Raw genomic sequence first — 22095 nt, 5'->3', positions numbered from 1 at the left:
ATGACCGTTTCATCTACGGGCACCGAAAATACACGACCAAAGAAAAATAAGTCGAAAAAGTCGACAAAAGATTCCCACTCCAGAAAATCGCGCCAGACGCCAGACCTCCCAATATACCCAGCGTATACATGCTAGTGGGTATGCATGAGAATTTCGCCTCTAAACGCCTTGAGCGCCTATCGCAACAAACCCCAACCGTCAGCCACCAATATCGCAATGTCCATTGCAACACCTTCATCTACCGCCCATGGAAATAGACCGCACGCATCGCATCGTAGGGGAGAAGAGAAAGGAGAAAACGCAGAGTGTCGTGACTTGGGGAAGGCCAGGCGAAAGCAAACGCAACACCGACCGCGCCATCAAAAGCCGATAGCAATTCCACATTTCCCGCCCAGAAGGTCAAAGCCTCTTAAACAGAGGCGATCAAGCACTTTTTCGGTTTCCATGATCATCCATCCATCACCAAGCAACGCAAATGATGAATAATCGGCTATCCAGGCAAGCCAACCCGCCACACCCATTCGAGAAACGCCATGAAAATGAGTCGTAAGCCCAAGGTACAAAAGGGGTATGAGAGAGAGGAGAAATGCATCTACAAGAAGCGCCGTGAAAGCCCAGTACCTGTACGTCCATGCATGCGATTCTAACACCGCATCACTTCTGCACTTGAGCCTGGTTGATCTTTAGGTCCATGACGTATTGCATCAGGCTGCAGTCTTCGCATTTAACGAGCGCTTGTAGGGCCTTGATGCGCGTCCGGAGGAGCTGGTTTTCTTCTGCAAGGCTCTTCTTGTCTTTCTCCATCTGCTTAATGTATGCAGTTGCAGAAGCAAGGACTACGGCTTTACTGGGCTTGGATGGTGTTGGTAGGTCCTCAATGTCAGCACCATCACATGCTCGCTGGCTCTGCTGGAGTGCTGGCACGACCCGACGAAGGGAGTCGAGCTGCGTGTTGAGCGATTCTCGATATTTTCGCTCGACTTGGTTGTGTGGGAGGCGTCGGCGCGATTTGGGTTTCGAATCATCGGCCTCTTGCGGAGGCGTCTGCTCGGGCGAATCTCCAGATGCTTCGCTCTTCATCCTTGGTCGAATCTCCGTGGTGTTCTTGTTGTTAGGGAATTGGCGGCCGAGAGGCTCGACAGATGATGACGCGTCGCTTTCGGTTCGCTTCCTTGGGCGAGGCTGAATCTCTACAATGCCCTCTTCGGCAGTCACCTCTTGAGCTTGAGAGAGCAGATTAGAATCGACGGTTGGGGTCGGGAGTGTATCTTCGGAAGCGAACAGGAAGGGTGCGCAACCGCCTCCGCAGTTTGCTGGATTAGGCGGTGGGCCGTCTTGGTCGTGGTTTGGGCACAGTGGTGAGGTCCAACAGGCAGACAGGATATCTGGCTTGCCGGCTTTCGTTCGCTTGATCGTAGTGCTTCCTGCAGAAGCCTTTGGCGCGTTGTCGATGCTTGCTTTTGAGGAGCTGGCGGGTCCAGTCGGGCCGTTGGGGAAGGTGAGATCTTCGACAAAACCAGTGTCCAGACTGTTCGGGAACATAGACTCGTAAGTTGGGTTGGGGAAAGTCTGCGCTCGTTGCGGTTGACGATGGGTCGATTGCATGGGAGGCGACTGGTTAGATCCCGATCCAGTTGACGTCGAGGCCGGGGTCGCTGAAGACGACGAGGTTTCGTGTTGGAAGACGGTGTGACCGGTCAGCGCAATACCAGTAGTAGGCTCAGGTGAGGATTCAGAAGTGGACTCGCCACCGCTGCCGATAGTGTCGCCGAAGGGTTGAAGGACTTCCAGGTCGGAGAGGAAGTAGTCGTTGGAGGTGAAGAAGTTGTCGTTGAAGTAGGGGTCGGTAGTAGTTCCGCTGAGGGCAGACTCGAAGTTATTCGAGTCCGAAGCCTCTGGACCTGCAGTGCGAGTTGCACTGGAAGTTGGCATATCAGATGAGCGGCCAGCCGTCGTTCGTGGGGCGTCGGACCACTGTTCGTTTGGTAGATTGAGGTCTTCACTGAGGAAAGCGTTCCAGTTGAGAGACATGGTGACTATCAGCGGATGTGTGGTTGAGAGAGTCGACACTCAAAGTCAGGCTTTTCTCAGGAGACTTCGGAGGAGGACGGCCGATGTGGACCGGCCAAGCATAGACGTGAAAGGCCAATAGTCGGCTGCAGGAGTACGAGCAATGCTGGGGGGGGGCAAGGTCGGGATTCCCTTTGACCAGTGGCTGTCTTTGGGGGGTCCCGGTGAGAATTCAATTTAAGCTCGGGGAACAGGCTGCGGCGGCGTGGTGGGGAAATGCGACGGCGCAGGCACAGCCTTTGATGCAGTTGGAGAGCTTTCTGAAGACCGAGATTCAGCGCCGAGGGAGAGCGAAAGAGTTTTTCTTCTGCGAGCCGGGGGCACTGGACGCTTATGAGAGCGAGCAAGGCGGAGTGTTTCGCACAAGTGCTGGCGGCAGTTGCAGACGATTGTCTTGGGTTGGTATCCAGCATTGGAGGTGGGCCCTCCGGAAGCAGTTCTAGGCTTGCGACCACAGGGATGGCAGAAAACAAGCCAGCAGCACCCTGGGGGACCGACAAGCAGGCGCGCAGTTCGGTTGATCGGATTTTGGAGCAGCAGTGAAGCAAAGACTGTCGAGGCCGGCGCCGCCCAGCCATAAATCAGGCCACATATGCGGTGGCGTGACATTCTCAGAGAGGACGCCCAAGGCCGCGATGCCTCATGCGGTGCCCGTGGCATTCTGGAAAGGCGCTGGCTGCTCGCCGCCACCGACCGCGATGCGAATAAACAGACACTAAGGCCACGGCGGCGACGTGTGCAACACACGCACAAACAACCGTGATCCATTCAGCGTCCGCACAGCATCTGCTATGCGCACAGCATCCGTCGACGAGGTGAAGTCGAGCAGCGACGCCGCTAGCCGGGAGCATTCCCGCGCTGGCGCCTCGGCACGTCCACCAACCATCTGCACCCCCCGTCCCGACGCGGGCACACACTACTCCCTCCAGGGCTATCACATCCACAGCGCGCCCGGTGTGGAGGCCACGCAGGGTCAATCACACTCTCTGCTCTATCCCCCCAATGCTACTGCGGCTGCTGGCGAGAAGACCTCCTTTGCCCCCCAGCCTGAAGCGCTGAAACCCACCGCTGCCATTCCTGCCCTCGACTCGTTCAAGCGCCATTGGTACAAGGACTGGTTCAAGGACCGAATGGTCGAAAAGTCCGACCCCTTTGGTTTCTCGTCTACCGGCACCAGCAGAAACATTACTCGCACCCAGACTCCAGTGCCTCCCCTGGAGGGAAATTACGAGGCCGCACGAAGAAACAGCATCGTCGCTGCAAACGAAGCTGTTTGAGGAGCGGAGATCAAACCGACACTGAGATTGAGGATTCATTTCAACCTGACAGTGAGCTGTTCATTCTACGATATTCTGCGGTACCCTCTGACAGTGTGAAGAACTGTCATATCATGTATACATGAGAGTACCTCCAAAAGGATTCAAATTTGCAATGACTTTGGGCATTGATTATGCAGGCGTCTAGGCAATAAGGAACGCACGGAGGAACCAAAAGCAGTCAGCATTACCCTCATTGAGCTGATGTTTGAGCATGGAAGCTTTTCTGTTTTGCATTGCTTTCCAGAACGTCTCAAGGTACTTTCCTGTACCATAATCATGAAAGAATCTACTGGTAGGTCGGATGGCAACCGCTTTGACCCGAGCTCCTCTGGCTAGTTCCTGGGATTCTTTTTCTCTTGCTGCGTATGTGCATACATACATACCCCCACCGCCTGTACAGTAGGTATCCCAGCAGGCAAAATGCATTCTCGCTTGCGCGCTTTCCCCGGAAGCTCGTGAAATCCCTCATCCGCAAGTTGGACAGGCAAGATTTACGACTCCGCATCCTAGAAATAAAATATCCACCCTGATGTAGATTGGTGTCGAAAAGCAATATAGTGATAACGAAGCCCCAAAGCAAGGGAGCATGTGTTCTTCTGGTCGGCGCTCGTGTTGATGCAGCCACTTCGCAACGCGGGGCACATGAGCTTCACCGTTGCAATACTGAATCCCATACTCCACCAATCTGGATCAAGACTGTGGAGAAGCATTAGAATTTGAGTGCTTGCAACATTGTCAATTGTGATCTCAAGCAAGGATAGAATTTGCTTTCCGCAGCCAAGGGCCTAGAATTCAGCCACACCTGCCTTGTCGGATCCCGGGGTGGGGTTCGAACGCCTGCCACTACTCCGCTTCCGCTCGGCGTGCAACTCAGATTCACTCGCTGGGCTGAAGTCCCTCCGCGGAGAGCCAATCCGCCAATTATAGTAAGGGTATTAAACAGCAAGGGATAGCCTACGCTGTATCTTTCAGCACGCAATACTCTCCTCCAGAGCTGTCGTACACGCCGTAGACGACAGCCAACCGCCTCAACGGAAATGCTTCGACAGTGACCTTCTTTCAGACCATATAGGCCACAGGTGGTGGATTAGGGTGTTCGTCCCGACCAGCCTTCTTCGCTTTTATTGCTTGGATGATAGGCCGGTGACATAGTGGACAGTATTCATTCCACCGGCCAAACCAGTCGTCGAGACATTCTTGATGAAATACGTGAAAGCATCCTAGACCGCGAATTTGTGCAGCATCTTCGATTTCGTCGAGACAAATTACACTATCGGCAAATTAGAATCGGCATGCAGCCAGAATTTGGGACGGGTGAGACAACGACTCACCATAGCGGGTTCATTATGACAGGTGCATCCGGATGCTCAACTCTCTGCTTCGTCGCCCAGTCAAGGTAATGCTGTGCCTTAACCACCTTGTCGAGCCTCGCTAGTCGCTTTTTCTTGCGCTCTTCTTTTGTCTCAGCGCTCTCCTCGGTAGTAAACCGGGGGACAAGAAAAGCTCTACGAAAATACTAAAATCAGTAAAGGATCATGAAAACGGTATGCTTACGCAAGTAAACGGGGACCAACATCGCGATAAGGATAACGAGGATGACTGCAAAAAGTGACGGTAATATGATCGCGATTGCTACGTTGCTGTCTTTCCGGGAAATGGGGTTTTCGTAGTCGGTCGAGTTCGTCATGCTGGTTGGCCGTTGTTTTAGATGGCGCTATTATGCGCTCTAGGGGCTGGAAGATTGGGACGATATCCAGAACCCGAACTTATTTAGAAATACGGAGACCAAGAGTACGGACTCTACAATTCGAGATTATTGCAGGTAGTAGGTTGCGCAATTAAGAATCGAATATATGCAGAACCCTGCAGCCGTCGTGTCTCATAGGACGAGAGTTCGAAGCAAGAGAAATCCTCGAAGTTGCAGTCATGTTTGTATAAATACAACGGACCAGAGAGAAGAACAGACCAGAAGCATATTCAGATTTTGGAGTTCACGAGAGATGAGGACACTGCCTGAGCCTGAGAAGACTTCTCACCTGATGCACAAATCAAGACTGCTATTTGAGTCGCACCACCACCAGGAAAATTAGTGGGCGACGCGTGATCACGCTCCGGACTCTCCATGATCGCTCGTGCGAGCCGTTATCTCGCTGGTAGATCTAAGGTTAAACTAAGATGGGGGAAGAAGCTGTCAATCTTCCGCCGAACGGTTTTGCTGTTCTTATGACGTGGTGTAAGGCTTGGGAGCTCTCTTCTGTTCCGTATTGTGAGATTCGGGTAAAGTACCCGCTTCGTGCATGTTTGTTTGACACAACGCGCACTTCAGAACGGGTATGATGGATGAGAAACCCCTGTGATGGATCTTGGTTACCGTCATGTCGTCCTGTTCATGTGAAGGGTTGAGGTGCGGGAGAGGAAAGTTTGGCGAGAATGAGGTAATTTACGCTAGGGTGCTTTAAGCTAGCTTAATTCTCGGTCTGTCGATCATCGAGCAGAGACTTGAGTTTCCCAACTCATCGTCAGCATCAACAACATCAGATGTGCATCACTAATTGTCAAATCTGGATTCTAGAGCAAGTGCTGACTGCGCAGAATTTTGCTTGCTTTGTTTCCGGCCAGGATCGGGATCCACCCTTCTCCTCGGGTCTGGCTCTCCTGATTCCCAATCACGAGTCGCTTTGAGGGAACCAAAACGCCCGAACTTCGGGCTTTCTCAACAGCAACACAATCCCGGAGGTTTGTTCATCCAGGTCCCGTTCGGGTTGCCCACTGCCTTGGGTTGACGGATAGATGCATATTGTGGGGCCTTTCAAGTGCAGCAGGATTTAGATGAAGTGAGGTATTTGCGCCAACCGGCACTTTAACGCGGGGAAAGGTACACCCGGTTTTGACATATGCATTAGTGCAAATCGTTGAACAAAGTTTTCTTATTGCCCATAGGGTGCCCTGATAGGTAATATGAAGGAGACCCAGAGCGCCTGACAAGCATGCATACCGAATTAATCCCGAATGTGTGGTGTACACTTCCACCAACGCCAATAAATAGAGGTAGCAAGAGAGCCATCGAGATACGGCGCCATCCAAGCGCCGTTCCCAGTTGTTGTCGTGTGGGGCTCGTTTACTTTACGACTTCCGGATGATGGAAACCAAGTAGTTCTCCCCTCCGACACCAACAGCATGGACCATGACATCTTCCCCGAACGCCCAGTCAGTCTGGCCAGTAAACTCATCGAACTCCGCAAAGCTGTCCTTAGACACATCCTCGTCCAATAAGCAACTAAGCGCCTTTGCCTTTGCCTCTTCCATGTCCGTGAAGGTGCCCTCGAGGCTCGTATCGCGGGAGGCGCCGGAGCGATCGGTGTTGTAGTGGATCGTGGTCTGAAGTACATGGAATAGCTGCTCCTCAACCTTGCCGTCCTTGCCCGTCAAGTTGAGGTTGTTTGGCGTCGTCTCGAGAGCAACCTTGAACATCTCGCCTTCTGGAGCCTTAGCAAAGACGAAGACACCATCTCCATGTTTCCAATCCTCGGGAGCTTGGCGAACGTCATACACAGTGAACCACTCCTTCTCGTATCCTTCCTCTAGAAGAGCATTCTTGGCCGCAGCTTTCGCCTTGGACAGGTCGGTGTATGTGCCGCGGATATCAACCTTTTGGAGAGCACCGGTCGCGTCGTTCTTGATATCGACAAGGGTGCGCTTAATGTGATAGAGCATATCACCCATCGTGCAGCGTTGATTATATTGCTGAGTAGGTTGAGAAGAACTGAGCACTGTTAGCTAAGTCGTAGCGGACACACTCGCCAACTTACAAAGTTCTTAGTGTGTGTGTGTGTAGTTATTTTGTCAAAGTCTCGAGGCTCCTGGTAGGGCAGAGGATATATGTACTAGAAGGTTCTACCTACGATAGCCGGCAACGTCATCGTGGTACGATAGTTGGATCAACATTAGAAATGTCGTTTGCCCAGGCGTTTGCTCCATTCTCGTGATTTCGACATTGGCCCATGGGGTGACCGGCGGTGAACAATTGAGAAGTTCAGTCAGTCCACAACTAGCTGTTTCGTTCACCAATGCGATCAGATTAGCAAAGAGCGTGCTTTGAAAGGTGACACAGTACCGCGTGATCGCGGAAGTAGAGGCTAATGAAGATGAATCGAAGAAGAGTAGATGACTATAATGAGTGGAGTGAACAGAAAATACGGGAATGCTGCTTGAGGTCATGGCATTTGGATTGAGGGGTGAGTCACGAGGTGGACAATATGCGCCACCCCCACTCGCCCTTGCGGCTCACCTTGAGCCTCATTGTAATGAATCTTCAATTAAAGTGTGGCGAAACTAAACACTACATGTGCATTCGAACAGAGATTCTAAAACAAATCACTCCGCGAAAATGTTATTCGACAAGAGTGCCAGATTCACTTTGAGGGTCAAGCTGGCCGACTTAACCTTCGTTGATTTTGGGATGTATGGCATTCAAGCTTTGCTGGGAACAGAATCCCTTACAAACGATCCGGATCGGTAAGATTCTCTCTTTAGGTAATTACAATCTTAGAACCCGTCTTGAAGGTACACTTGCACTCAAGAAGATCTCCGAGATTGATCAAGGACTCCCAGAACTGTGCTCTCTCTTTAACAAGAAGATGAATCGCGTTGGTACCAGGACAAGAAATGCACGGAAATGACAAAGAGTGTATAAAAGTAAATATAGTTTTACTAGGAGCTTTGATGCTCAAGTCAAGACGTGATGATTGGCGGGTATCCTTGAGGAAAGCCCAGGCACGTTATGCAGGTTCCGCTCCGCACGTGGGTGAATCGTGCTCCGGCACCCTCTAGTTTTGCGGTAGCCATTCCTCCTCCCTACCACTCAGCTTTCGTATCAAGACGAGCAGCTGTCGTCCCGCTGATGCCATTCGCTAATGTCCTGCTATGATGGCGGTGTTGTCGCTGAAGCGGCGTGCTAAGAGAGCCCGGCACACGAATAACAACTGTTTCTTTTGCCAGCGCGGACGGGACGCTTGAACAACGGCACCAGCTCAATTACTCCCCGTTTCTAAAAGGCGGCAAGGAGCGGAAGACGAAGCTTGTGAGGCGTGCGTCGGTCGCGGGCGATATTCGTCTCACCCTACCAGGCGGTAGTGAGCAAAGTGACATCCTGAGGTCCAAGGTAGGGGTGCCACGAGAGCCTTTATCAGTCTTGGGGTTTCGGGTCTGCTTCGGAAAGATACAATCTGCAGCGCATGATACTATCATGCGAAGCGACAAACGCCTGTTGGGCAGTCAAGATCTGAAATTCGAGGCGACGGGCGCTTGCGTGTGAGATGGCAGGCGTTGCGATCCTTTCCCGGTCATCAATGGCGGCAGAACCCCACGATGGCACGCCAAGCAGCAGTCTCAGATGTCTCTCTGCCCACAGCGCTTAGGTAAATGCGCTTCTCAGAGATAAGAAATATTCTGCAAGGCGTCGTGCAAATCGCGTAACCACACTGCTTTGTATGCAGCTTATCACAGCGATTGCTACATATATTATTGTTTATTCGGCCGGCTACTCCGAGCCCTAGCTCGCTCACACTTATTTGTTACTTCGTTCCAGAATTTATTTAGTTCGCCGCGTGTCAGCTTGGCGACTTTGCTTCTCTGTTTTCTTAAACCTGGATAACCCCAACGTCATTTCCGTTTGTCCTAGCTGACGGAAAGTAAAGTAATTGGGGAGTGGCGAGGACTGGGCATAAATAGTTTCTGCTTCTGTCGATTCCGATCTTGATTCCGAAATGGTGTCGGGAGGCCCCCTGACAGACGAGAAAATCAGCGTGGAGGAAGAATTTGAGAAGAGAAGAGGGACAATCGTCAGCGTCGAAGATGGAGTAGCACTGAATGCCTCGGGACACAAGGATCAATTGAAGCGACAATATGGGCTTTTTGGAATCTGCGGATTGGCATTGTAAGTGAATAAGATGAAGGGCTGCAGAAGCTTTCTAACACTGTTGTTGCAGAAACATTGACAATGCTTGGATAGCACTGGGTGGTTCCGTGACATTAGCAATCGCAAACGGTGGGGCTCCAGGTGTTCTCTATGAGCTCATTGTCGCCTGTAGCTATTACGGCGTTGTCGCAGCCTGCATTGCTGAGTTAGCCTCAGCTATACCATCGGCTGGTGGTGTCTACCATTATGCCTCTGTCACACCTGGTCTAAACTACGGCCGCGTCTTCGGGTTCTTTGCTGGTTCTCTCAACTTCTTCGGATGGCTGTTCGACTATGCCGCGATCACACAAATTGTTGCAAACATCTGTGTTCAGCTATACCTCATCTTCCATCCAGACCTTGAGATCCAGCCGTGGCATACCTTTGTCGCATATGTCCTCATTACTCTGCTTGTCGCCTCTGTATGCATCTTTGCTAATCGGAGCATTCCAACCCTCCAACATATTGGTCTGATGTTGGTCGTCGTGGGAGGGTTGGTCACTGTTATTGTGCTTGCTGCTATGCCGAAAGTTCATGCAAGCAACTCATTCGTCTGGAAAGACTTCGATAACATCACCGGGTGGCCAGATGGCGTGGCCTTCTTGACCGGAGTGTTGAATGGTGCCTTCACAATCGGGACCGTTGATGCCATCACACATCTTGCGGAGGAATTCCCGAACCCGAAGGTTGATCTTCCTAAGGGTGTTGCGGCGCAAATCATCTTGGGATTCTTGAGTACATCTATCCTCCTTTACAACACTTGATACTATATTCTAACGAATCTCTACAGCCGCTTTCTGCTTCGCCATCGCCCTCTTCTACTCCATCAGCGACCTCGACGCTGTCATCAACTCCAACGGCGCCTTCCCCCTCGCAGCCATCTACTCTCAAGCCACTGGGAACAAAGGTGGAACCTTCGGCCTACTCTTCATCGTCCTATTATCGCTTCTCATCTGCCTCGTCGGCACCCTCCTAACTTGTAGCCGAATTTGGTGGTCCCTCGCCCGTGACAACGCAACCCCCTTCCCACACTTCTTCTCCAATGTCAACGAGAAGCTCAGTTGTCCGATTCCTGCGGCTCTCCTTTGCTCCGTCATCTCGATCGGTCTCGGCGCAATTACTCTAGGCAGCAAGACCGCATTCACGGATCTCGCGGGCTCTTTCATCATCCTCACCTCGACATCGTACGCTCTCGCTATCGGACCGAATCTCTTCACGGGACGAAAGAACGTCCCTGCGGGTCCATTCCACATGGGTTCTGTAGGTTTCGTGATGAATGCTTTGGCGGTGCTATTTATCATATTCTTCAACATTATGTACTGTTTCCGTAAGTACCACCCCTTATTCCCAACAATTTAGTGAGAATCAGCTAATGAGGAGCCTAGCCTTCGGCATTCCTACAACCGTCTCATCCATGAACTACAACAGCGTTATTCTCGTTGGCGTCACTGCTCTGACTACTATATGGTGGTTTATTCATGGTTCGAGGAAATATCCAGGTCCGCGAATGCAGCATATGTTTTTGGATGGTATTGAGAAGTCATAAATTACGTTGCTTTGGTGGCGATTGTGGGGTTGTTTGGATTTTGGGAGGTGTGGTGCGGCGTCTATCGAGAGTGGATAGGTGATATACTATGGGTGGCGTGTCTGCTGGGGGATTCAATATACCCTACTTTGAGTTAAGATACCTCATTTGCTAAAACTTAAGAATACACTCTCTCAACCCCATAAACTGACTTGATGCCGCAACGGTGCCACTGTCACGCATTCATACGTGAAGGCTGTATGAGGCTGCAAGTCTTTCGCGGGTTTCGACCTGAGAATTTTATATGATAGAACTTGCTCAAGATTTATTTCGAGTAGACAGGTGTATCATCCGGTGGTTTTCCTGTATTTCAGTAGCCGTTTTTGCTTTCGCTTCACTGATGATATTCTGGGGCTTGCACTCACATGCTTTAATCGGCGGAGGGCAGAGCATTGCGACTGGACTGAGACTGAAAATGAATCATTGTTGTAGATACCAGCGTGAATGTTAAACAAATGCCACCACCCAATTCCCACCATACCTGCAGAATATCTGCCCCTGTCACCAACCTCACTCATCCTCCAGATACTCAACCTATGCTTCAGTCTCATCTCCCTCAGAATCAATAACATTACCAAGGCCAAATAGGCCTGCCTCAAGCCCACCTTCTTCCTCATATTCATCCCAAGAGTACTCATACTACTCCTGCTGTCTTTCCCGTTCCCTGATAAAATCCTCCACATTCTTAAAACTCCACATCGGGACTAACCACCCTGCACACTAAGATCTAACCTATTACGTCGCATTCCTTATCATCAATCGGGCCCTCAGAGCGATACTCTTCATGTCAGTCATGTAAACAATAATCGAAATCTGCTATATGAGGGCTCAACAGTGGCTCAGCGATGCTGAGAAGCCTCTTCTAGGATCTCAGTTTGTAAACATACGTGTCTTCTAACCGAATGAGGTGGCGTGGTAGGTGAGGAAGGCGATAAGATCGACTTCACTGGTGTCTATGTGCATAATAGATTGGTGCTTAAGACAGGGCCAGACTTATTCGTCGGTTGGAAACACATGGCATACGTTGGTGGCGTAGATCTCACCTTCGCCTCCCTCCTCGTGTATGTCGAGTTTTAGCATTTGCAGGATTATGAAAGTGCTGAGAAATTGCTTGAGTGAACCGTGGATGAGCGCAAGAAGACTCCAAGTTGTTATTTTTTGGAAAAGCGATAGCCCCCCATTCTTCTCTCCAAAAGGTTAGGAGCGAGGTCCAGACTTGTGATATATTTGGTGCTAGCCGCTCTGGTGTGATGCCCCATAAAGTTACAAGATTTGAAGACCATCCAGCCGAACCGACCGGCAACAAGTCCGTTCTGGATAGGCTATTAGATAGCATCAATACCGTGGCCTCTATGCTAGCAAGACCGTTCACCAGACTGTCTTGGGGAACAAGTTGGCTTCGAGTGTAGGCTTCTTCGGCTTCGTGTTCTGGGGCGTAGTAAGAATCTCTTTCCGGCACGAATTCTCTATGTATATGGTCTAACCTTCTATTCATGATCTGAACCGTCTTCATTTTACAAATTGTGAAATAATTTCTCGGAAGTTTATGTCGTTCAAAATTTCCCGTTTTACAAGATCAGTTGGATTTCCTCCGCCCTCTACTTTCGTATCACCGCTGCCTGTAATAAAGCACATGGGCCGCTATATTCCTCAGTTCGGAATAGCACCCGTGGACGCAGACTTTCATTGAAGCTTATCGGCCTTGACTTGGGGGTCCACGCGTCACCCAAATTTGGTCATCAGATTTCAAAGGAGGTTGGATTCCAGCATCAGAAACTTCTCTTGTTTATATGTCTGGATAGTCTTGACCCGAGATGGTGGAGTCAATGACTTCTAATGCTTCCTCCCACTATACCCACGCGTTAGGGTCGGAATCAAGGTCCTTGGTTCAAATCCCAAATCGGCGTCATACATCTTATTCACGAGACGGTAATTGTATCACTCCCCGTAGTCAAGGTGAGAGCAGATTTCATTGTACGGCTCCACCAGCAGGGCGGAGATCGAGGCCAGGCTGTTGCGAGCGCGTTTTCTGGCTCTAACATATTCGCTGCGTCGGGGTCGCTTTCGTGGTGGCATCTTGTCTGTGGCGGGGATGTCCTGAAATAAGGGAAATTGGAATCGAGCTCCAAAGGTGACAATTGAAGGATTCTAGGTTCATGGGTATCCAGGGAAGGAAGGTGTTATTTTAGTTAACGGCCCTGTCTCTTTAGAAAACTAACATCGCTTGTGGAGGCTATCAGCAATGAGTAGATGCCCCCCCAAAAACACAGTTCAACGAACATTCAGTTGTAGCATTCCAGAAGATTATAGGAACTAGACGCGTATCTTCCACATTAGGAGATGACGCATTTTAAGTTCGAAAATCATTTCCACACAAGACGTACAGGTGACTTGCGACACCTAGAACATTCTTCAATCGCGTCATCATGTGTCTAACTTTCCACTTGCTCCCTCATTAATTCCATCCGTTGGGAGAATAGAGAGGATTTTATTCTCTGCTTAACCTTGAAGAGAGATGAAGCCACCTACTCCTTATAACACTAGCGTTGGTGCTCAAGGACAATGAAAAGCTCTATAAGAACGATACCGGGATACATGAACGGCGACCGCACACCTTACATACAAAGACTTCATTACATTATATACTTTGCAAGTCCACCGAGATGCATTTCGGTGGGGGTATCAATACATACTCTCGACTAACAGAAAGCCTAATCAACCCCAAGCTCTACCCTCCCAGCTTCCGAGCTTCGTCGTTTCCTCAAACAATTTGAGTCCATCCGGCGGGCAGCAAAACGGAAAGCGGGAAAGCACAATATATGCTGTTGAGAATTATAAATCCTTCCTTTCACCAATCAATTTTCTGGCCCGTTGAAGGGGACCTAGGAAATGGAGATGAACATGAACATGAAAGAGAAAGATGGGAAGAAAATCGCTTTGATATTTCTACCATACTACCACTCCTGTCGCTCATCTGCGCATCACCCCTTCGTATCTCAGCCACTCTCACCCCACAACCGTGACTCCAGAAGTATGACGAGGTGCATACACGGCGTATTCCGGCGGCAGATCTTCTCTCTCATGAGCATACGGGTTCGGTGGCGCCACGCTCCTCGGGGTGAACATGCTATCAGCCTCGCGGGCTACGGAAGCTTCCACGCTCCGGGCCCTTGCATTCTCGTTTCCGGTGATGCTTCCTTCGGCACAGATCTGAATGGGTACTTTCAGGTGGACTGAAGGGTCACTGACGCCTGGAGCGTGGATCGAGAGCTGGAGTGAGAGTCCATAAATGCGAGAGATGAGGCAGGTGTGGAAGGTGGGGATGAAGTTCTTGTTGTTGGGGAGCGTGATTGGGACGAGGATTTTGGCTGTATAGAAACTTCCGCCCTGATAGTTCTTCGGCTGTGTCAGGATCCCAGCGTTCCGAGCATTGTTTGCCGAGGTCGAGGAGCAGTCCGAGATGCCAGAGTCGCGGCGTTCGATGCTGTCATCCAATGCCGGATTGCTGGCAGACGTGTGCTTCTTCCATTGTGCGGAACCAACGCATAGCGAAGATAGAGAAACACTTTCTTGGTACACTCCCTGTGTGAGGTCGATTCCAAGCGAAGCCCGAGCGGGGAAGTTCTGCCTTGGAGCTGAAGCGTAGAAAGTAGAGACCTTCATTTTCGTCGCCAAGGACCCTAATCTCGGTGGCGCATTGCTCTCATCTGCGGGGTCGAACCGTAGCAGAACGGTGGCCATAGTTGTTATCTGTGCATTTGGGACACTTCGGGCTCCTGGGATTACTAGAGGCTTCGGCTGAGCGCTCTGGGCTGTTAGAGTACCAAGTTTACCCTTGAAGAATCCCTTTCTGATAACCTTCTCGTGGCGGATGCGGTATTCGGGGTCGAATGGATCAACGTTGAGTGGGGGTTGCTCCTCGAACGCTGGCTTGACGCGGACCTTTTTCATCTTTTCTGCTATGAGCGACACAGCGCCGTCGGCTTCCCGAATCTGCGTTATCCGAGCCTTGATGCCGTATATGATTTTGCTCATCTCTGGGGCTAGATCATCCAGCAGTGCGCCGCTGTGGCCGGCTAGGTCCGGGTCTCCCAGACTTGGTGGTAGCATCAGATGAGTCTCGCGGACGTGATCCGAGGCCACTGTGTGGGGGCAGGCTCGCGGAAGAAGCTGGCTTGGTATTGTAAAGATGAATGGAAAGACATATTTCTTGCCCGCTACTAGGCTCCTTGGCTGAGGGAGGTCGGCTTCATTGATTGGTTGCTTGAGGGTCAGAAATCGATGTGTGGCTTCGGTGCGGCCTGATATCGATGGGGTGGTGGTGAGCCTGTCGACGAAGACTTGGCTTGTGCCTGCGTCATACCATATCAGCTTCCCGAAGTCGCCAAGCTATTGGCAGTGGAATGACGGATACTCACCCGTGAATGCGATTTCGATATCTTCGAATCTCGTATCGTGGGCGGCGGTCACGGACACTGTTCCCGTGATGGTGTCCATGGTGGAGTAACTGGTCACATAGCGGCCGGTAGGCCCATGGCCACCGTCGAGGTTGATTTCGATCTGTGGTTGGCCATAGTGAGCAATGTTTCGAACTTTGTAGCCAATCTGGTTCCCAATTGACTGCATGGAGCTGGAATGCATCGAGGCGCCCGATGGGGAGGGCATGTTGGGCCGATTGTTGCCTTTAAGCTATCGAAGGACAAAGGGCGGATGTATTACAACAGCGCCAAGGAAAGCGAGGAGATTGAATGCGGAGAATCCCCTATGGAACTGGGGTACAAACAGTGGAATAAGAGACTCTTGCTGGGTTCAGATGCGTGAGACAGGAGAATAAGGCTCCAAGAACGAGGCACCAGTCAGACTTATACGCTCCAACAGCTTCAGATGATGCACTTGAGTCATCCCGGCGGGTGAGCTATTGCGGGACGCTTGCAACATGCATGTGGATGAAGTGCATGCAGCTGGAGAAGGGCTTGGTCTTGGCCGACGGGGAACGACGCAGGGTGGGGACGTTGACAGGGCGTGCGGATTACAGATGACTGCTGCAGCGGGCCAACCAGCGCCTGCTCTTCACAGGCACTACACCCAAATGGGCCAGATTCACGCCTTTGGTACATCAAAAGTCAGCGCTCTGTGCGAGGCATCCATCAATTCAGACCCAGACGCCATCGTCTCAGTTCTCCGTATCGTCGTAGTCCCAAAGTCAGGCTTTCAGGGCCGTCATCCCAGCAATGAAGAGCGCTGATCGCCAATGGAAAGTTTAGGCCGAATCAATGAAACTATTTGTCAGCGGCGAACTCCCTCAACAATGTACGTTAAGTATACACGCTTTTTAGCACGCCATATGGATATCGCATGTACATAGGTGTGCGAAATTTTTAGCTTGCAACGCTGCTATGCTATTAGATAGAAAGCTTCTATGAATCGAAGGATGCGTCCTAGACCAGAGCATCATGCTGCAAAGAGAGAATGTCAATTTCCAGGCAGAATTTCCTCCCGCCCATTGAATGACTCCTGCAGCATTCATTTTGGATTTCCTGGGACCAGCATCCTCCTGCAGCGAAGAATTTTCTCCAATGGAAGAATTGGGAGCGATATTCAGTTTTTTGCATCCTCGCAGAACTAGCCTAAAATTTCTTCAACCCACACGCCTGGCGTCGAGTTGTTGCCGTTTAGTGGTCCAAGGTGTCGAGTTTCAAAGCATGTGGCTTTGGCGGAGGGCGTGAGGTTGCTAGGAAGGGCGGCCGGAAGTATTAAGCTGCCCTCAGACTGACCACTCAGAGCAGTGGGTGAGATGATATGGGCCGATGTCGCTTCGGGATGAGTTCCATGGTTGGATCATTTCAATTCCGATATGCTTATTCCGAAATACTAGTCTGACAAACGTTTCTCCGAGCATCTGCCACGGCAATGTGTAAGCAGAGAGCCGTGGAAAAGCGAGCAGAGGTCGTCACGACTGACCAGGTTCTAACAGTCCAATACTAAGACTGGATATTGGAACACGTTGCAGATCTTGAAGTTGTGAGATGCTTGAATCATGACAGGCTCCGTGATACATGAAAGGATGAATGTGCCTTAGAAGCAATCACTATTACTGTACGATGTACCGAGCAATCTAATCTAATTCGGCCCGTAAGACCTAGTGTCTGGAACCAATATTTCTTGGATTCGGATACAGTTCCTAGCACAACTCCCTGCTCTGGTGTATCCCGGTCTCGGCAAGTACCGATACCCGTATGTATGACCCCAGCCCACATGGCATGCATAGTATGAAGGGAAGTGAGATGAGAAGTTTGATAAATAATGATGCGGGGATACGAAATCTGGGACCGAAACGGCTACCTTGAGCGCTTTCAAGTGGCGTTCCCTAAACCATGACGGCCTGTGCTTCAGTGTTTCAAGGTGGCACTACCTCGTCAAGCTTATTAGATCCTCGTTTCCACTCTGATAATACCTCCAATTGTATATCTTTCGGGAGGTCTATCATCGAATATGGGGGCCTCCATCCGAAACACCATTCGTCCATCATGACGTGACAGAAAGCAATCTTTAAGATCCAACAGCAGTTCCAAAGTCTCTAAGAACTCTCCTGGCTCCTCAAACAGAGCCGTCCAACTCTCTGTCGCCGTCGTGTTTCTGCATGAAAAGCTCATCCTCTGTCTCAGCAAGACCAGCTGAAGGGTCGATACCAGCGTACAGCTCATGTGGAATAATCTTCATCACATCCTCAGACGATAGCCCAGCATGCCTAAACTGTTTTCCCATTCCAAGATCACCCCATTTCACACCGACACTGCAACTGATTAGCAGAACTCCACATGCACACAAATGGGAGTTTGGCTGACTTTGGGAAATCATCGAGCTGAGTCGTTGCCGCGCATAACGTCCTGATACTCCCGAACATCTGAGGAATGAAACCCTCGCGCTTGTATGTGAACGCCCACCAGCAAGTGGCGGTCATCACAAGGATTAGAAACGTCGCAGCCCACAATGGGTATGCTGCGTATGTTATCTGCTGAAGTAAGTAGTCTAGACGGGCTATCAGCCGCTAGGTGGACTGACTATGTATTTAGAATGTTCAACATGCCGACCAGGTATATCTTCCCTCCAAATCGCTTCCTGGGTCTGCAGTGCCTCTCCAAGCATCCAATGCGTCAAGACGCTGTACCCCATGATAGGGAATAAAATCTGCTTTGGTAGCTGAAGGAGATAGTCTTGCGAGAAGCAGTCTCCCTTGACGATCGTACATCGAAGGCGTCGCCGTTCCCATTCTAATTTTCCCCAATCATATTCTTGCGATATCTAGAAGAGAGTCAACCCAGCTCGCGATCGTTGCTTAAAGCCGGGCCTTCTTACTAAAGTAATATTGTAAATGAGCATTAGATAGAGAAGAGAATATATGAACTGAGCTCCGTTGGATCTGTAGGCGGTCAATGTTCTCTCCCCACAATTGAAGAGTGAGTCGGGTACATACATGCAAAAGCTAATTATCTCATTACCAAGGCGGTCGGGGAGAAGAGAAGCGACGGTTAAGGACTGGTTGAAGCCGCCCCAGCCTCCAGACACCTGATTAAACTGCGCCGTCGACGACATATTGCACCATTCATTATACCCTCGTTCAGAATACTCGTCACACTTTTGTTTGCCAGCAGTGTATTCTGACCCAGTGGCCACAGCGATGAAGATGGAAACCATCAGCATGCACAGGCTACAGAACATTAAAAGACACATCTGAGTGAGGGCGGTGTTTCCTAGGTTTGATATTAAACTCTTCTTGAATTTCGTCGCCATGGTAGGTTGCGGTTGGCTGGACAGCTTGCAGATTTTGTTCCACTTCTTACATTTTTGACAATGACCGATCTCGTCTGTCAGTCATTAGTCGTAAGAAGAAATGCGATATCAAAGTAACATACCACCAGTCTTGGACTCCTCCTTGCTCTTACAGTGTTTAGGGTGGCAAGTGTGCGACGTAGTCCGTCTATAAGAGTCACCTGCATTGACCAGGCATTCCCTTTCACCGTTAGCAACGAAGACATGGCCAGATCTAAGGGGACAAACCCTTGTACCCTCAGCTCCGGGTTCGAAGCAGACGCAACAAGAACATCTCCAAAAGTCAAACACTGTCGCTTCAACTTTCCCCGCGCAAGTAAATTGACACTGATCATGTAAATGGCTTTTACCGATAGGCCCGCAGCGAGAATAAATGCAGCATTCATCCGTACGTTTAAACGGCATAGTGTAGGTTTCGAGTCGAGGAGCGTGCAAGTCACCGAGCTACCCATTATACAATGACCATCCCGATAGACGATGCGATCATAATACAGGTTATAGGTCCATGAAGCTTCAAGCGCCCTGACATCGGTAGCTGTCTTTGCGAGGCCCGTGCAGTTTCTTTTGTCGTAATTCACGATCATCCTGGAGTGCTGCCTATTAAATTCACTAATTTCAGAACTGTAGCTAGTACTGTCGTCTTCTCCAAGGACCATAAGTGACACTGGAAAGTGGGCTTGTCCTGTCCTAAAGGCACTCCAGCAAACGAAGGAACCCGGATTTGAAATATAGTCTGAGCCGCCATATGAGTAGGTTCCAGTAAGACCTTTAAAAGTCGTTTCGTTGAATTCTATCGAAATCGGAGGCTCTAGAATATAGCTTGGCCCGATGAGAGAGTTGGCCAGGAAGTGGATGGGCAGGGAGGTACAGATGAGCAAAAACCAGGCCGACCAAGATTTTATTTTTCCTTCTCGTTTATGGTTTATGTTAAACGGTGAATTTGTCCCGACTCTTGAATCTCCGAACTTTTGAAGCATGTGCTTCAGATCATCTATGGTTAATGATGTGACCAGTTGCTGATAAGTATTGGACATGCCCAATATCATCGTGGCTGCTACATTAATAACGAGAAGCAACGCAGTATTGGTATGTGTGACTGATGTGCAATCTCTCGTCTGGCCTCCAACGGAACTGGTGAACTTATTTAGTCGGTTGTGAAACGGCTTCAGGTTGGTCGCAATAACAATAATCATCGCAACGGCGAAGGCGGTCGTAAGTGCAGCCATCCCTCGCAGGGACCGGTCTACTAGCAGTTGATCCTTCCATACTCCGCGACTGATACGGGTTGGGTGAATGTCTGCTGCAGGGTGTCTCCTGATTGAGCCTTGCATGTACCTTGGAAGCGGTTTCCTTCGAATTCTATTCCAGCCAATTTTGAGTTTCTCCAGATGGCTACTAGATGACGAAGAAGAAGAAGAAGCGCATGTCTCAAAGCTTTTTAGACTGGAGCCATCCCCGCAACCTCTTGGGTCCGCCGAAGTGTAGTTTGGGGGTGATGAGGATGAGGTTGAGAGTGGGTGAAGAGTCCATTGGGAATTGTATGAATCATATGTGATGCTACACAAGTATTTGGTTAGTAGCGCAGATAGGGTGAGCCCAAAAGTAGCTTACTCTGCTATATCCTGGGACTCATCTTGAAGTGGAGTCTCTTGAAGAGGAGGAAGCCGGTCATAACTGTAACTGCTTGCCATTGTTGCGTGCAAGCGAATGGCGTCACTATCTCGTGTTTCGGATCTCTGGATGCCTCTCCCAAACGAGTTCGGCAAGCATTAGGCCTACGTTGATATAGGCAGTGGTATGGTAGCTGTACTGGCAAACAGTCCCATCATCAGAACGAGGAATAAGGACAGCTAAAAAAGTGCGGAGGAATTGTAAGAAGGCTGGCGTTTCCGAGCCCCCGTCTCAGCATGAACCCCCAAGACCAACCCTTGCAGTCTTCCGCCAAGTGTTGCAGCCTGGAGAGCTTGTTTTGACGAAAATAGAACGCCGAAAGGCCAGTAGTCCAATGGAAGCTGACGGATCCACATGGCATGCGGGTTCCTGGGGTTTTGCTGAACTCCACTCCAATTTCGCTTGGGACTTCCGCCCCCACAAAGGTGGAAGTTCGGAATCCCCGATCATGATATTTCATCCTGATTCCTGACGAACCCTTTGAATCCTTCAATGAGTGAGACGGCTCACCCCCTCAAGTTTCGCCCGACATTGCGTACTCCCACCAATTTCTTTCTCTATTCTATTGAAGGCTCTGTACAGAGTACTTTGCCTCAGTTTCAAACTGTTTTTCGTACAACATCTGGCGAGTCGATTTGTGCCAATGCTAAGTGTGGCAGACCGCCACAAGGATTACGCGCTGTTGACTTCGTTATCAGAATTGCTTTACCAGTAGGAAAAAAAGCCAAAGCACAACGCGTTGCACCCACACAAGCCACCATATACCTTCGCACAACCTACACCCCAACTCACCTACAAGTCACCCCACGTGTGGGCCATCAATTCCGGATGTGATGCTACGCCTCTCAAGAGGGGATGAAGACGCTATGTAGTCAGGATGTGGCCAATTTCCACTAAACAAAGACCAAAGCTGGTAAGTAGAACATGCCAGCACCCATTGAGGCATGAGCAAGGACAATTTGATGTATTAAACATCATTGTAGAAGTAGGAAGGATGCTCAAAGGATGAAGATTTTGGTCTTCAGCTAGATCCTGTCCTATTCTGTCATAATTGCTAAAATTTGGCGTTCAACAAGCACTGTGACCTCTCATCCAACAATCATCAAAACTCTAAGAAGTATCGCCCATCTCCATCCAGCAACATTGAGCAAGACCGCCGCACTCGGCATGTCGGATGGCGTTGGAGTTGGTGTGGATGTACCTGATGGCTTTGGCTGATCTACTTTGACTGATCTGGCTGCTGCTGATCTATCCAGTACCCTGGCACGCAGGTGACAAAAACCAGCACTCATTACCGAGCAAGTTTCCCACCTTTTCATATCAACACAATGCGACTCCACAACCACATATTAAATTAATTAAATAATGTAGAAATACCTTCTCCTCGTTAATACAAACACAACAATACCCCAACTAAAGCACAAGTCTGCGGGGCGGCGAGTTCTTAGAAGCCAAATGCATTCAGAATACAAATATATCCGTTTCGCCGTGTTAGGGTCTACAAACGTCAGGGCTGGGCCATGACCCAGCACGACCATATCAACCAGACTCTTAAGCTTACTATAAAGCCTTAGTTAAAGGGCCCTGGATTTATCCTAGACGAAGACGGCACTCTGGGTATATCTCTAGCAGGCCAAATATAGTGCAAACCTAGAAGAAAAAGC

At 50.0% G+C, this 22095-nt stretch overlaps 14 protein-coding genes across 14 annotated transcripts; 5 read left to right on the top strand and 9 right to left on the bottom strand.

Moving 5' to 3' along the window:
- Positions 1–176: 176 nt before the first annotated feature.
- Positions 177–2838, bottom strand: BDR25DRAFT_354940 (uncharacterized protein; the record flags this gene model as incomplete). Its single annotated transcript, XM_033695389.1, has 8 exons — positions 177–238; positions 265–408; positions 464–621; positions 659–2036; positions 2071–2219; positions 2263–2514; positions 2555–2785; positions 2822–2838. 8 exons carry the CDS (start codon positions 2836–2838, stop codon positions 177–179), a joined length of 2391 nt encoding a protein of 796 aa, XP_033547869.1.
- A 23-nt stretch (positions 2839–2861) lies between these two features.
- On the top strand, positions 2862–3505 carry BDR25DRAFT_354939 (uncharacterized protein; the record flags this gene model as incomplete). Its single annotated transcript, XM_033695388.1, has 3 exons — positions 2862–3341; positions 3374–3440; positions 3474–3505. The coding sequence occupies 3 exons, from the start codon at positions 2862–2864 to the stop codon at positions 3503–3505; spliced, it is 579 nt and encodes a 192-aa protein (XP_033547868.1).
- Positions 3506–4448: 943 nt separating this feature from the next.
- BDR25DRAFT_286397 (uncharacterized protein) lies at positions 4449–5421 on the bottom strand (the record flags this gene model as incomplete). The annotated part of the gene is made up of 3 exons (XM_033688249.1): positions 4960–5421; positions 4721–4806; positions 4449–4659 (listed from the first exon to the last, which is right to left on the bottom strand). The coding sequence occupies exons 1-3, from the start codon at positions 5074–5076 to the stop codon at positions 4449–4451; spliced, it is 414 nt and encodes a 137-aa protein (XP_033547867.1). The 5' UTR covers positions 5077–5421.
- Positions 5422–6301: 880 nt separating this feature from the next.
- BDR25DRAFT_303577 (uncharacterized protein) lies at positions 6302–7581 on the bottom strand. The gene is made up of 2 exons (XM_033690026.1): positions 7199–7581; positions 6302–7152 (listed from the first exon to the last, which is right to left on the bottom strand). The coding sequence occupies exon 2, from the start codon at positions 7110–7112 to the stop codon at positions 6513–6515; it is 600 nt and encodes a 199-aa protein (XP_033547866.1). The 5' UTR covers positions 7113–7152; positions 7199–7581; the 3' UTR covers positions 6302–6512.
- Positions 7582–8880: 1299 nt separating this feature from the next.
- BDR25DRAFT_286393 (amino acid transporter) lies at positions 8881–11101 on the top strand. The gene is made up of 4 exons (XM_033688248.1): positions 8881–9324; positions 9377–10080; positions 10136–10672; positions 10731–11101. Exons 1-4 carry the CDS (start codon positions 9155–9157, stop codon positions 10889–10891), a joined length of 1572 nt encoding a protein of 523 aa, XP_033547865.1. The 5' UTR covers positions 8881–9154; the 3' UTR covers positions 10892–11101.
- BDR25DRAFT_354934 (uncharacterized protein) lies at positions 11065–12443 on the bottom strand (the record flags this gene model as incomplete). Its single annotated transcript, XM_033695387.1, has 7 exons — positions 11065–11161; positions 11211–11339; positions 11396–11614; positions 11670–11746; positions 11818–11883; positions 11945–12029; positions 12073–12443. 7 exons carry the CDS (start codon positions 12441–12443, stop codon positions 11065–11067), a joined length of 1044 nt encoding a protein of 347 aa, XP_033547864.1.
- A 33-nt stretch (positions 12444–12476) lies between these two features.
- Positions 12477–13082, top strand: BDR25DRAFT_354933 (uncharacterized protein; the record flags this gene model as incomplete). Its single annotated transcript, XM_033695386.1, has 5 exons — positions 12477–12583; positions 12610–12752; positions 12810–12886; positions 12920–13009; positions 13038–13082. The coding sequence occupies 5 exons, from the start codon at positions 12477–12479 to the stop codon at positions 13080–13082; spliced, it is 462 nt and encodes a 153-aa protein (XP_033547863.1).
- An 854-nt stretch (positions 13083–13936) lies between these two features.
- BDR25DRAFT_224433 (arrestin) lies at positions 13937–15571 on the bottom strand (the record flags this gene model as incomplete). The annotated part of the gene is made up of 2 exons (XM_033685144.1): positions 13937–15282; positions 15349–15571. 2 exons carry the CDS (start codon positions 15569–15571, stop codon positions 13937–13939), a joined length of 1569 nt encoding a protein of 522 aa, XP_033547862.1.
- A 69-nt stretch (positions 15572–15640) lies between these two features.
- On the top strand, positions 15641–16295 carry BDR25DRAFT_354931 (uncharacterized protein; the record flags this gene model as incomplete). The annotated part of the gene is made up of 5 exons (XM_033695385.1): positions 15641–15747; positions 15787–15840; positions 15883–15906; positions 15950–16132; positions 16190–16295. The coding sequence occupies 5 exons, from the start codon at positions 15641–15643 to the stop codon at positions 16293–16295; spliced, it is 474 nt and encodes a 157-aa protein (XP_033547861.1).
- A 984-nt stretch (positions 16296–17279) lies between these two features.
- BDR25DRAFT_29091 (uncharacterized protein) lies at positions 17280–17730 on the bottom strand. The gene has a single exon (XM_033688551.1). The coding sequence runs from the start codon at positions 17632–17634 to the stop codon at positions 17356–17358; it is 279 nt and encodes a 92-aa protein (XP_033547860.1). The 5' UTR covers positions 17635–17730; the 3' UTR covers positions 17280–17355.
- Positions 17703–19095, bottom strand: BDR25DRAFT_223902 (uncharacterized protein; the record flags this gene model as incomplete). The annotated part of the gene is made up of 6 exons (XM_033685129.1): positions 17703–17942; positions 17993–18232; positions 18287–18350; positions 18405–18795; positions 18844–18941; positions 18989–19095. The coding sequence occupies 6 exons, from the start codon at positions 19093–19095 to the stop codon at positions 17703–17705; spliced, it is 1140 nt and encodes a 379-aa protein (XP_033547859.1).
- BDR25DRAFT_173588 (uncharacterized protein) lies at positions 19096–20214 on the bottom strand (the record flags this gene model as incomplete). The annotated part of the gene is made up of 1 exon (XM_033684155.1): positions 19096–20214. A coding segment is annotated over one exon (1119 nt), but the record flags the coding sequence as incomplete, so codon positions are not given.
- Positions 20215–20923: 709 nt separating this feature from the next.
- BDR25DRAFT_393611 (uncharacterized protein) lies at positions 20924–21440 on the top strand (the record flags this gene model as incomplete). Its single annotated transcript, XM_033698264.1, has 2 exons — positions 20924–21261; positions 21293–21440. 2 exons carry the CDS (start codon positions 20924–20926, stop codon positions 21438–21440), a joined length of 486 nt encoding a protein of 161 aa, XP_033547857.1.
- Positions 21441–21468: 28 nt separating this feature from the next.
- BDR25DRAFT_354928 (uncharacterized protein) lies at positions 21469–21969 on the bottom strand (the record flags this gene model as incomplete). The annotated part of the gene is made up of 3 exons (XM_033695384.1): positions 21469–21516; positions 21574–21742; positions 21809–21969. The coding sequence occupies 3 exons, from the start codon at positions 21967–21969 to the stop codon at positions 21469–21471; spliced, it is 378 nt and encodes a 125-aa protein (XP_033547856.1).
- Between the last annotated feature and the right edge of the window lie 126 nt (positions 21970–22095).

This window comes from Lindgomyces ingoldianus, assembly GCF_010093535.1.
Source record: "Lindgomyces ingoldianus strain ATCC 200398 unplaced genomic scaffold BDR25scaffold_15, whole genome shotgun sequence".
NCBI lineage: Eukaryota > Fungi > Ascomycota > Dothideomycetes > Pleosporales > Lindgomycetaceae > Lindgomyces > Lindgomyces ingoldianus.
This window is presented reverse-complemented; position numbering and strand designations above follow the sequence as displayed.